Here is a 13,691-nt window from a genome sequence, read left to right as displayed (position 1 = left end):
AATAAAAACCTGCAAAACTGTGTAACTGTGAGACTGAATAAGGTGATGATCTGATTGAAGTATTTATTCTTTTCCATTTATATTAACTTATCTTTCTCTGAATCTAAGTAAAAGTCTTCATTTCTTCTTTCTTTTGTCCTTTACTTTTTTTTCACTCAGCTCTGTTGGTTTTCTCTTCTTTTTTCCAAGGACCATCAAGAAACCTTGAAGGCTGTAAAAAGGAAGGAAAGAACTTCATCCTAGTGTAGAATCTCCTATATAAGCTATCTGAGCACATGGTATGTGATAGCAGATGGCAGCTGTGCACAGATTTCACTTGATCACAATATGGGTTTCAATTCATGGAGGATGGAATAGGTTCTTTAATTGCTTCATCTTGACATATATGGAACATATATGTGTGATACATCCTGAAAGCAGTTGATAACCTCATTTGAAATGTTTCATGACAGGACAGTATACCTTTGATTGATTTCCTGGTTTAAAATCACCTACAAATTGTATAGTCTCTGACTTGTGTTTATGTGGAATTAATTACATGTTGCAATAATACAAGGGATTTGGATCTCCTGTTCCTGACCCCCCCCCCCTTATTATTCAGGGCTTATTAGGACTACAGGCTGGAAAACTCAAGGACAGAGAATTTATTCATGTTCTTCCAGCTTTTATAAAGTTCATAACATTACAATCAGCTAATCAATAGTATATTGTTCCCATAATTTTTGTGAAAAGTTATACATTCATCTAATTTGGACTGTTTTTACTATTTGTATGTGTTTTAGTTGCAGTTCTGACAAGAGCAACATATCTAGGGAAGTGGGGAGGGAGAAGTGGTGAAAGGAAGCCTTACAATTTTAGGATTTTTATGCTAAAAATCTTTGTGTTTGTGCATGTGTATTCTAATTTCAGAAGATCAGTTAATGTAGCTATGCACGAAGTAGATGACATGTGCTTGATTTCACTGTAAATAATTATCCTGCATTATATTTCTTTTGGTCTTTAATTGTTTACAGAATGTTCATGTCTTGTCATCTCTTGTCCTGTTGGGAAAAATAGCTTATAATAAAGCTTGATTATATAAACAGCTTTAAAATGCACTTTCACAATATATTCTTCTAAGTTTTTTTTACAATGTAATTTACTGTAAAATATTCTAATTAGTTAAAATAGAAATGGGAATGGGTAGCAGTCTTTGCTATTATGACAGGTGTATTTTCTTCTCACTCCTTTGTTGATATCCTAGCTTGTTTTGAAGGGCCATAGCTTGTGGAACAGTAATTTATTAATTGCAAAAGTACGGAAATCCCTCCTGTGTGGTGAATATGAATAATGATTTGAGCTGAGTGGAATTAATACTGCTGGTTTGCAAATATCAACAGTGATTAGGAGACTAATTGCTAATTATACTGTCACTTTGAAAGCATTTTGTATAGTATGACTGGATTTTTTATTAATCAGGCAGTATAATCTTGCATAGTTTCCTGAAACCACTTTTATGTTAATAGCCAGTGTCTCTAATGGGGTCAATTCTGAGCCATTTAGTGACTGTCTGATTGTTGGGTTTGTGATAGCTGTGCAGTGGCACTGCCAAATGAACAGCTCTTTGCAGTAATTGGTGTTCTGACAGAGCAGAGTAAACTACTTCTGCTTCGGTAGGTTTTAAGTGGGTGCTATAGAAGAGTCTAAGAAATCTAAGATGAGTGCTGCTGCACAGAGTTGTGAGTGGTCCCTCTTATGGGGTGAGATGGAAGTGAAATGCTGGAAATATTTCCTTGCTCTGTTTTTCAGCAGAAAAGAGAAGAAAACAGAAGTTGGATGATTAGGAACTAAAATAACTGTGAACTGTTGCTATGAAAGGAATTAACCTTGAGGTGCTTTCCCCATTCTCTGGGCTTGAGTGCTAATCATCATGGACTGAGAGAGTTTACTTATAACTTTCTAAAGAATTTTGCTTGTTGTGTGAAGTTCAAGATAAGTTTTCTGCAGGAAAGCTAAGGATCCTGGGATAACTAGTGGAGAGTGAAATGGAGTTCTGGTCTATCTATTATTTGCAGAAGGATGGACTAGACCTCTGCTAATGTATTTTAAGATGTTGGGACTACAGCTGCTTGATCTCTGCATAGATAGGGAATAGGAAAAAAAGAGCTGCAGATAATTTAAATAAAAACCTGATTAGTCTTTGAAAGATAACCTAGTTTTGATTATTGTTAGTTGAGTAGAGGTTTTCTGTTTGGAAAAATCTTGCTCAGGTGGATGACTGTAGGTGGCATACTTCCTGCCTTGAGAAGGTACTGTTCTAGTGAACAGCCATTCTTTGCAACCTCTTTCAATTAGAAAAACTTAGCCTGAAATTTTGACGTTATGTTGAACATTCCTGAAGATTTCAGCCTCAGTGGGAGTACTAGAGACATAGAAGGGTTTTGGCTTTGATTTTTTTTTGTTGTTGTTATTTTTTTTAATTACCATGAATTAATACTGATTTTTATTGTTTTAATCTTTTGCTTTGCAAATGTTCATAACTTCATTCAGAAATTAAGACTATGAAAGCCATGTAGTTATATGTAGTTATATTTCTTTTGCTTGCTATTTTCTGGAGTTACTGTAGAGCAGAATTTTTTTTCCCTTACTGTACAAACCATGTACAAACTTAGAAGTTGGTTTTACATTGTTGTTGCATGTGTGTTTCATCTTGTGAGGGTTATTGATAAACTGTAATTCAATACATGCTGGTAAGAGACAGGATAGGTGTATTGGGTTTGCATGGCAAGGTTTTGGTAGCAGGGGGGCTACAAGGGGTGGCTTCTGTGAGAAGCTGCTGGAAGCTCCCCCATGTCCAGCACAGCCAATGCCAGCTCCAGGATGGACCCACTGCTGGCCAAGGATGAGCCCATCAGCCATGGTGGTAGCACCTCTGGCATAATCTGTTTGAGAAGGGTAAAAATTGCTGTACAAGAACAACCACAGCCAGACAGAGAAACGAGACTGTGAGAGAAACAATTCTGCACATCCCAAGGTCAGTGAAGAAGGAGTGGGGAGGAGGCACTCCAGGTGCCAGCGCAGAGATCCCTCTGCAGCCTGTGGTGCAGACCATGGTGAGGCTGCCCCTGCAGCCCATGGGGGTCCATAGTGGAACAGAGATGCATCTGCAGCCTGTGGAGAACCCCATGCTGGAGCAGGTGGATGCACTCAAAGGAGGCTGTGATGCCACGGAAAGTCCGTGTGGAGCAGGCTCCTGGCAGGACCTGTGAACTCAGGGGGACAGGAGCCCATGCTGGGACAGGTTTGCTGGCAGGACCTGTGACCCCATGGGGCACCCACGCTGGTGCAGTCTGTTCCTGAGGGTCCTGTGGAAGGGACCCACTCTGGAGCAGTTTGTGAAGAACTACAGCCTGTGGGAAGGACTCACATTAGAGAAGCTTGTGAAGGACTGTCTCCTGTTTTGGTTTTATTTCTCATTATCCTGCTCTGATTGGCAGTAAATTAAACTAATTTCCTCAGGTTGAGTATGTTTTGCCTGTGACAGTAATAGGTGAGTGATCCCTCCCTGTGTTCATCTTCATCCATGAGCCTTATGTTATATTTTCCTTTCCCTGTCCAGCTGAGGAGGGAAATGACAGAATGGCTTCAGAGGGCATCTGGCATCCAGCCAGGGTGAAGCCACCACAATAGACCACTGTAAATGGGAGGAGGTGTTACACGATCAAAGCCAATGACTACAGTGGCCTTCAGGGTGGATTACTTTCTTTCCAACTTTATGGTGAAATTTTAAACTATGTATATGTAATGTATTTTTTTTTTAAATAAAGCAGACCTATGGAATGAAAATGGAATCATTATTTTTAAATTATTAGTTTGAATTTTAAATTATTAATTTGTAAATAAGTAATTGTTAAAATAGTCTTTTTCTTTTCCCTCCAGCTGTAGCAGAAGTGCAACTTCATGATGATCAATATACCCTTGACCACATGCGTGCTTTTGGCATGTATAATTATCTTCACCTTGATTCCTGGTACCAGGATAATGTCTACTATGTTGATCAGTTTGGAAGGATTATGAATCTGTCAGTGACTCTGGTAAGAATAAACTTTTTTTTTTAAATCATTGAATTTGAAAAGTTCCTTTGCTTTTCATAGAATATAGAAGCAGTTGGGACCTTTGGCGGACTCTTACTGAGGCAAAATAATCTTCTAGGACTTCTTCCAAATCTTTTGAACTCATCTGGATTCCTAGTAGGAACATCTAAAAGAAAGGAACTTGCCAGGGAAAGCCTTCTGTGAACAGTGGCTTGTCACAATCTCATTTTTTGTGTTTTATCCTTGAGGTTGGTTAACCTTGGCTTGCTGCTGGATATCCGCCCAGACAATCTTTCACTCCCCATGTTCAACAAGATGGGGAGAAAATAAGACACAGAGGTTTGTGAATATCTGCCTCACTTTTGTTTTCTGTGGGCTGCAGGGGGATAGCTGCAGGCAAACCTCTGCTCCCCACCACTGTCTTGGCTGACAGGCTCAACTGTGCCCGATGGTGACTCCTGTGGAGCCAGTTGGAAGTGGCTGTATGTGGCATGGGACAGCCCTGGCCCCTCCCCACTGAGGCCACCTCTGCAGGCCCCCCCTGCCTGCACAACACAGACACCCACTACATTCCTTTATTAGGAGGGCACTGTGTGTGTAAAATTATTTCTTAGCAGATAAAGGATTTTGCAACAGGCAGTAAATTGACATAAGAAATATTCTTCCTCAGAACCAATTTCAAGATAATGGCACTTGATTAATGTCTTGTCACAAGTTTCAGTTCCACCTGAACTGGGAAATAAAACTGATTAAACTGTGAAATAAATAGGCACTCTCTTGTGTCCTAATACACAGTACAGTGCTGTTTTGCAAAGGAAACATGTTTGCATATGTATAAAAAGGAATATGTGTTCAGAAACATCAACAAGGTGTCGCATTACAAATGTGCCTGGTCATATATTAGTCAAATGTATATTACAAGTAAGATTGGTTTTGGCCAAGTATAGCTTACAATTAAAATTAATTTCAGTCTTCGTTAAAACAGAAGATTGAAAAGGCTAACAAGTTCATCCTAAATCCAGAGTGAAAGAACACATAGGCTAACACATTATTTCCAGTTTTATTTCTTATTTTTGTTGCAACTTTGATTCTAATATAACTGTGTGTTGGTTATCCATAAAGCATGAATTATCCTTGCAACTTAGGTGTTTAGAAAGATGTCATCTGTGAAGGCAAAAAGTGTTTATAATACCTTGCTGCTTGCTCAAAATCACACATAATTGAAAAAAGAAAAGTGATCAACATGAGCAGTTTTTCAGTGTTGGTTGATGAGTATTCAGGTGGGGTTTTTTTATACCAGCTTGAGGAAGTTGTTATCCTAATTTGGCTGGAAATGCTGTATAATAGCTTTAACATTCTGCTGTTACAGCTGTTGGACTTCTTTCATTCAATAAGAAGCATTGATTGATACTTTGCTTTAAAGACCCAATGGGTAGAGTAGTGACAGGATTACTGAGCTGGGTTTTTTTGATTGGGCGTTTTTTTGCATCTGACTCAACTTTGTTTGCTTGTTGTTTGTAGTACTTGAATATAGCTGGAAAATACTCAAAGTTTTCTCCTCTAGCAGTTAAATACTTGGATTTGGTTTCTTGACCTTAAGCTCTTCTTGCAAAGACAACTTTGTTTCTTTTTTTTTCCAAATAATCAAATCAAGAAATTGTGCCAGGAACTCTTTTCATGCTTAATTAAAACCCTTAGTGATGTCTATATTTTTTGAATCATCTTTTTGTCATCTTTTTGAATTCCAAGAAGAATTAGCTGTGGAATACTGTTTCCATAACTTTCAGTTAGCTTCAATTCAGAACAACTGTTAGTGGCACCAGACACAGTGTGGGAATTCTGTTTAAAATAAGTCAGAATAAGGAAGCAGATAAGGTAAAGAATAACAAAATTTTTTAGTGTTCTGTTTCAGGGTTTTAAATACTTGTCTCTTTGTTATTCAGAGTGCAGGGTATGGACAGTTTTTCACAGTTAGAGAGATGTGTCAAATACCTAGGTATTTTGATTTTTCATATAAAGTTTTGTATTTGTTATTGCTATTTTGTGGGTATTGCCATATGACTTATATTTTTTATTTTTCCTTTCTTTTTTGGTATATTTTGTCTTTTCTCATTCCCTGTCTTTTCCTTGGAAAATTCATTTTCATTTTAAATCCTTTATGCAATATCACATGTTTGTACACTAAGTATCATGCTTTAACCCCAGCTGAAAACTAAGCACCATGAAGCTGCTTGCTTACTTCCCCTCTTCCATTCCCAGTAGGATGGGAAGGAGAACCAGAAAGGTAAAATCCGTGGGTTGAGATAAGAACAGTTTAGCAATTTAGATAAAGTAAAATTTAATAATAATAATAACAACAAAAATAATAATGAAAAGGATGGTAGCAAAACAAGAGAAATAAACCCCAAGGAAAAACAAGTGATGAACAGTACAGTTGCTCCCCACTTGCTACCAATGCCCAGCCCATCCCTGAGCAGCAATTGGTCCCTGCTGGACAGTTCCCCTGGGTTTATATGCTGAACATTATGCCATATGGTAGGGAATATCCCTTTGGCCAGTTGGGGTCAGCTGTCCTGGCCATGTTGTCTCCGTTTCTTGTGTACCTCCTCATGGGCAGAGCATGGGAAACTGAAAAGTCTTTGACTTGGGGAAAGCACTGCTTAGCAACAACCAAAACATGAGTGTGTTATCAACATTATTCTCATACTAGATCCAGAACAAAGCATTAGTATGAAAACTACCTCTATCCCAGCCAAAACCAGGACAGCATGACAAACTTTTTGTGTCTTTGGAACAATACAATTTCTTAATGCAACTTAAAAAATTTAAGTCTTACAGGCATGCCAAAGAAACTAAGTAAAATGTCGCTACTTAATTATGAAGGTAAGACATGCTTACAAAAATGGGACCTGGCATGGGGGAGTCAGGAACAGTAGAGGGACTTCCTAAGCCTGTATCTTACATTTTGCCTCTTGTACGTGCACAGCCTGGCTTGGTCTGCCTGACTTTGCCTGTGGAGGAACCATTTGTCAGAATTTCTACACAGACTTGAAACCTGGGCTTCTTCAAAGGCTCAAAATCAGGATTAGTGTCATAGGCAGGTGAGGCAAATGAACTACTTAAAGCAAAGGGGTAGTTGTAATAGCAAAGGCATCCAGATGAAATCTGGAATAGATGAATGGAACAACAGAGGCCAAAAGGAAGCAGAGTGCACTGTCAAGCAGTATAGAGGTGGGCAAAGCGAGAATTGAAGGCCAATGCAAAAGGTAAGAGAGAGACTGGGGAGTGAAAAATAGTTAAACAAAGGAAGAATCTTTGTAGGAATTGAAGAGAGATGAAAAACTGAGTCTGACAAGAAGCTGTACCTAGTTTTTTCTTAAAGAAACCGTGTTGCTGCCATTTAAACCTAATTGCAGTGAGTAAACCTGACTTCTGCTAAAATTGCAGAAGTTGTTTTAGCCAGTTCTTGCTAGTAAAATGCATGACTATAGAACATCATTATCCCCTCGTACTTCTGAAGCAGGGAATTACTATTAACACCAGTTAACAAGCTGGTAAACAAAGAAACAGTAAGTTACAAAGTAAATCTGACACAGAAGGGTTTTGAGGGCAGGTTTTGTTTCAGCTTCAAGGAAGACCATCCTTTTCATCATCAGAATGAGATTAAAAACTGTTCTAATAAATGCCTAGGGTTAAATTATTGTACAAAAAGGTTGTGAATAAGAGCATTTCCTTTCTTGCCTATTGAGAGAAAGGCTTTGTAGTGAAGATTATTTTTCATTTTTTCAGATCTATTGAGTTCTGAAATTCCCGCTCAGTGCTGATAAATCTGATGTGAGCTTTGAAGACAAAGGAGTAGATAATTCTTTTTCTAATTGCATCCAAAACTCTTTGAAGCTTACTGTTAAGATTCACTTGAAGGCTAACAAACATGTGGTCTTCTGTAATGTTATATAATATAGCCCTGTAAATCAATGTCAAGAGGAATGCTGCTTCTTATTTTCATGGTAAGATACATGGGATTATGACCTTTTTTTCCTAGGCTCAGTAGTCATTGCTAGTTACCATGGAACAACTTCATTGTAGAAAAGACTCCTTTCAGTGAAATCTAAAAATTAAGTAAAATATGAGTAAGCCAAAATTCTTGATATCTAGTGTTTGTGTGATATTTTTTGGGTTGTGGGTTTGGTCTCTTTGCTTTTTTTTTCATTTTAATTCTTTTATTCTCCCCTACTGAATGTGTTAAAATCATTAGAATAGTTCAAGGGGTGTAATGATACAACTGAATCTACAAACAGACCCTGAATGCTTCAAATAATTAAAAATCAAATTTGCATATTTTCCATTGCAGGTTTCATAACCTTTATGTAGCACACAGTAATCTCTAATATGAATTCAAGTAGGCCCAAAAGGCAAGCAGGCTATCTGCTTGTCATCTGGTCTTTTTTTCCTGTTGCTTATTAAAATGGTACTTACCCAAATCCAATTTCTCTTGCTTACCTTTGAACATGTGTTAAATGCACGTCTGATGTTACTAACATCTGGAAAGTGTGAAGGATTTGAAATCCCCTCGAATGCTGGATTCTCAACAAGTGAGACCATGGTGTGCTTTGCATTCACAAGTGTGCTCTTTCTGTATCATATGCACGTGCCCAAGTGCAAAGTACTCTTTTAGAGATGGTGATTTGTATGTGTATTTTTCACTGCTTATTTCACAGAGCAGAATAAGTGAGTTTCTTTTGCAAGAAGTAGATATGTATACAGATTATTCCCCCACCCAAGCTACTGATAGTTTGAGAGAAAATAGAGAGACAGAAGATGATTAGCCAGTTTGCAGCTGAATTTAGTTTGTTATGTTTTCACTGCTATTTCTTAGTCTCTTGCCTTATTAAATTAAGGATGAGCCTGAGACTAAGACATATTTTGTGTGGCAAAAGTAATTACTTGTTTCCCCCCCAGGTTTTCAATACAAAAATATTCTTCTGTTTGTGCTTCCTTTTGCATACTTGTAAATATCTTCAAAACTGTCCCTGTAATATTTTTCAAATTCTGTTTTTCTGTTTTTACAAATATACTTCTACTTAAATACATTTTTTTTTTGTGACACTAATGCAGATTTTAGTAACAAGGGAAGAATTTCCTTGTTAAACAGAGGTTTCTGATTTGTGGAGCTTCAAAAATAGTTGTAGATCAACTGACTGGAAATTAGCCTAGTGAAATAAAACAGAAAATAGTTTAGTTAGCTCTATGACCACTAGTTATGTTCTCAACATAGTCTATTTGTTGTTGGATTAAAAAGATAAATTGGATTTATAAAGGGAAATATTGATGTTTAAAGGCCAATCAGGCAGTTGTTTTTTTCTCCAGAGTTGACTTTATTTGTTCAAATACAAGTGGTACACTAGCTTGTAAAATATGTATGAAACGCATTGCATCTAATTTTGTTTCGTTTATGATACATATACATATATATATATATATATATAAAACTGTCTATGAGATGAGGGGAAAGGACAATAACTTGGTGAGAAATGTTCGTCTAAGATATAGAAAAGACACAACAAGAATTCCTTTGTTTTCTTATCACTGGAAGACCTATTTGATGTCTTCAAATCAGATCCTGAAGTCTATGAATCAGTGAAAGGGACAAGGTGCTGAATATGGTGTGGAGTTTATTTTAGAGTTATAGAACAACCCAGACTGGAAGGGATCTCAAAAGATCATAGATTTCCTGGCAAAAGGAGCCTAGATGAGATTATCTAGCACCCTGTTCAGTTACATCTTGAAAACCTCCAGTGAGGGAGATTCTACCATGTCCCTGATGAGGTTGTTCCAGTCACAGATTGTTCTTGTTCTAAAAAAATTCTTTTATGTCTAGATGAAACTTCTCCTGGTGTGCCCACACAGATCCTGGCCTGTACTGGGCTCTTCAATCCAGGTGCAGGACCTTGCACTTGTCTTTGCTTATCTTCGCAGTGTTCTTGCTATCCCACTCCTCCAGGCTGACTGGCTCTCTGTGCCAGATGGCTCTCCCTTATAACATGTCTATGTCACCACCTGGTTTTGCATCATCATCAGATGTGGTGAGGATGCTTTCAATCCCATCATCCAGATAATTTATGAAGATGTTCAACAGTGTGCGGCCTGGTATCAATCCTTGAGGGACCCCACTTGAGACAGACTGCCAGCTCATTTTATTTAACAGCTGATTAGTTCAGTTGAAAAACTTCAAGCAATTAAGTTCTATTTCATTTATTTGAAAGATTGTAGAGATGTGACTGTGATGTTACTGAATCTTCAGTTTACTTCTTATATTTTTCTGTGAGAATATTTTATTTGTGCTCTTAATACTGCAGCCTGATGAACGTCATGAGTAGCAGATCAAGCTGTATTGCTGATTAAGGATGTCTTGACTGTTTTTTTTAAACTGTGATGCCAAGTTCTTTTCAAATCATAGAGACTTTGTCAGGTTTTTTTCCTCAACAAGCCTCTTAGGTATTCAGAGATTACTTCAACACAAAAAAGTAGGTAAATCTTAGTCCTGAGAAGGCAGTGACATTGCTGGCATTCCTTGAACCAAATAATGAGCAGAGTTACAGAGCCTTACTCAGCAGAGAAGGAGCTGTATGTGAGAGTGAAGGCACAAGATAAAGAATAATCCCTAAAAGATACCCTGGAAGACATACTGCTGTACTTAATGAAAATAGTTGGAAATCAAATTTTCAGCAGGAAAGCCATTTTTTCTGTTAGAATTAGCAGGAAATTAAGAACACATCACAAGACTAAAGCAGGACTTCTGAGAACAATTACTGGAAATAAAGATGAAATTGGTTATCTAGCATTCATTTTGCACTATTATTGAATCAGGCTGTTTTGTGTAAAGATAGGAAAATACAGAAGGAAATACTGGTTTTTGGGTTTTTTTTTAAATACAGTGGTATGTATAATTTCTTAAAAATCTGCATATCTTTATTGTTCACTGGAGAATCACGTCATCTGTGGAATTTGTTCACTATAGTGTCTGTTTATTCATGCTCAAAAACTATCTCTGGTTTTGCTTAAGAAAGATTGCAGTGTGCCACTGCAAGAGAATGCTAAATAAAGTTATCCTGATGAGTAGTAGAATCACAGAATTGTTTTGGTTGAAAATCACTTTTAGTATAGAGTCCAGCGAATCACCAAGCACTGCCAACTCCACCACTAAAGCATGTCCCTAAGTGCCACATCCACATGTCTTTTAAATACCTCCAGGGATGATGACTCCACGAACTTCCCTGGGCAGCCTGTTCCAATGCTTGACAACCCTTTTGGTGAGGAAGTTTTTCCTAATACTCAATCTAAACCTCTGCTGGCGCAACTTGAGGCCACTTCCTCTTGTCCTGTCACTTATTACTTGGGAGAAAAGACTGACCCGCACCTGGCTGCAGCATCCTTTCAGGTAGTTGTGGAGACCAGTAGGGTCTCCCCTAAGCCCCCTTTTCTCTAGACTAAACACCCCCACCTCCTTCAGCTGCTCCTTGTAAGACTTGTGCTCCAGAACCTTCACCAGCTCTGTTGTTCTTTGCTGAATGTGGTCCAGCACTTCAGACTTGTTTCTTGTAGTGAGGGGCCCAAAACTGAACACAGGATTTGAGACACAGCCTCGCCTGTGCTGAGTACAGGGAGACAATCACTGCCCTGGTCCTACTGGCCACACTATTTCTGATACAGGTCAGGATGTCATTGGCCTTCTTGGCCACCTGAGCAGACTGCTGGCTTATGTTCAGCAGCTGTAGACCAGCACCTCCATGTCTTTTTCCACTGGGCTGCTTTCCAACCACTCTTTCCCAAGTTAATTTATTTTTAAGTCTCCACATTTTTACTGGGACTAGAATTATATGAGGTAAGTGATTAATTATATGGGAATGCTAGGGGAGAAGAAATGAAAAGCCTTGATTTAATGCAAAATATAATTAATGCTGTAAAATAGAAAGAAAAAAAAGAGTGCTGAAATATCAATTAGGGAACACTCACAGAAACCAATTTATTGAAATTCCACCACCTTTTCCACATGTGTGGGAATTACCCTTGCTAGCCACTTCTTTCTAGAAATGCTTAATGGCACAAAGAAGCTGGTACGTTGCTGCTGAGATTTTGGTATTCTTAGTTTGTCTGTAATATTAACTGAAACTAATAAATACCTCACCGACTCTTAGTTCATGACTGTTTGTTTATAGGACACAGCTCTACAAAAACCAAGAGAAGTTTTCAGGCTGCCTTCAGACTTGACTGCGTGTGATAATCGCCTTTGTGCCTCGATACACTTCTCATCCCCCACACAGGTGACCCTTTCTGACGGTACAGGAAGACTGTATCTAATTAAATCAGGCAAACGTGGAAACAGTGCATCTGAAAAGTGGGAGGTGAGTCCTGCAATAACATATTTAGGAGTTGTATGTCTACCAAGTAATTCTTATTGTCACATTTCTTATGAGAATTGCATGTATGTAATGTCTGAAGAATTAAGTTTTAAATCATAACTCTGTGTCACTGATACAGAAATGTGTTCTAAGTTACTAAATGATTTCTTTATAAACAAAATACCTGAAATTCAAGTTTTTGAAAGGGAACAGCCTTTTGACTAAAGAGGAATCTAAGTAAAAGTGAGTGTTTCTAAAAGGTGGTTAGGTGCTTATCTAGCTAAACTTTTTCTGAAAAACATTTCTCCTTTCCTTTCTCCATTCGTATGTGTCTGTCTGGGATTCTCCCCCCACTTTTCACCTCTTATTTTTTAGTCTTTCCATTGGCCTGTGGAATAATATATTTTTTTTTTAAGTTTGAAATTATTCTCAACCAAGCTAAAAACTACATTCATTTTTAAGTTACGAGGTTTCTGGTCTGCATGATGTTTTTCTCAGTGGATGAAACTGTGCTTGAAATACTCACCATTTAATTTACCCCATTTTAAAAATACAGCCACAAAGACTAGAATAAAACTTGAACAAAAGTGCCGATTAGAAGCTTTGATAAGTAACCCTGAGGGTTACTTTAAAAGTAGGTATAGTGTTTAAGCAATATTATTTCCACCTCTCTTGTAGGGCTCGTTCTTCATAATGTGTACTTAGCTCTGGAAAATAATTGGTGCTTAAAATTTTTATTTAAAATTGTTGATTGTATGTTAAATTTTATGTTTCTTATGATTAAATTATTTACATAATTAATTCTTTTAAGGAGTCTTGATAAGTAGCATTTTATTTTTATCCATGTCAAAGTAATCTCTACATTAATAATGGTATTAGTTATCCTCCTTGGACACAACAAATATAAGTTACATTCCTACCTGAAACTGTGAATCTCCTGTTCAGTGGTGCACTCCTCTTTGTTCATGAAAGACGAATATGTTATGAAGTGCCTGCACTTTGCATCTATTTTCTTAATTAGGGGGAAGTTTCCTAAGTAATCAAGGATGTTCTACTATTGGCAGAAATATAGGTGTGTATAGTGAAGTGGAAGAGTTCAGGATGATGGATTAGCTCCTTTCCCTACACTTTTTGAGAGTTCAGTAAAGGAAATTGGTCATCCTGTTCTTTGGATGCTTGGTAATAAATACCAACTGGTTTTTATTCTGTTCTGTATGAG

General features: G+C 37.7%; 1 protein-coding gene across 3 annotated transcripts in view; it reads left to right on the top strand.

Moving 5' to 3' along the window:
- Nucleotides 1–13,691, top strand: part of NUDCD1 (NudC domain containing 1) — a 37,497-nt gene that overhangs the window by 4,998 nt on the left and 18,808 nt on the right. Inside the window, exons 2-5 of one of the 3 annotated variants that reach the window (XM_051785410.1) lie at nucleotides 190–278; nucleotides 3,919–4,073; nucleotides 7,863–8,080; nucleotides 12,290–12,475. In XM_051785410.1, coding sequence (XP_051641370.1) covers nucleotides 8,048–8,080; nucleotides 12,290–12,475 — 219 coding nt within the window. In that variant the 5' untranslated portion in view covers nucleotides 190–278; nucleotides 3,919–4,073; nucleotides 7,863–8,047. The remainder of the gene's footprint in view (nucleotides 1–189; nucleotides 279–3,918; nucleotides 4,074–7,862; nucleotides 8,081–12,289; nucleotides 12,476–13,691) is intronic. The other 2 variants (XM_051785408.1, XM_051785407.1) reach the window with 2 other exon arrangements.

Source organism: Manacus candei, unplaced genomic scaffold, assembly GCF_025592945.1.
Source record: "Manacus candei isolate 608988 ecotype Guabito, Panama unplaced genomic scaffold, ASM2559294v1 h1tg000019l, whole genome shotgun sequence".
In the NCBI taxonomy this organism is placed as follows: Eukaryota; Metazoa; Chordata; class Aves; order Passeriformes; family Pipridae; genus Manacus; species Manacus candei.
The sequence above is the reverse complement of the archived record's forward strand: the minus strand, read 5'-3'. Positions and strand labels throughout refer to the sequence as shown.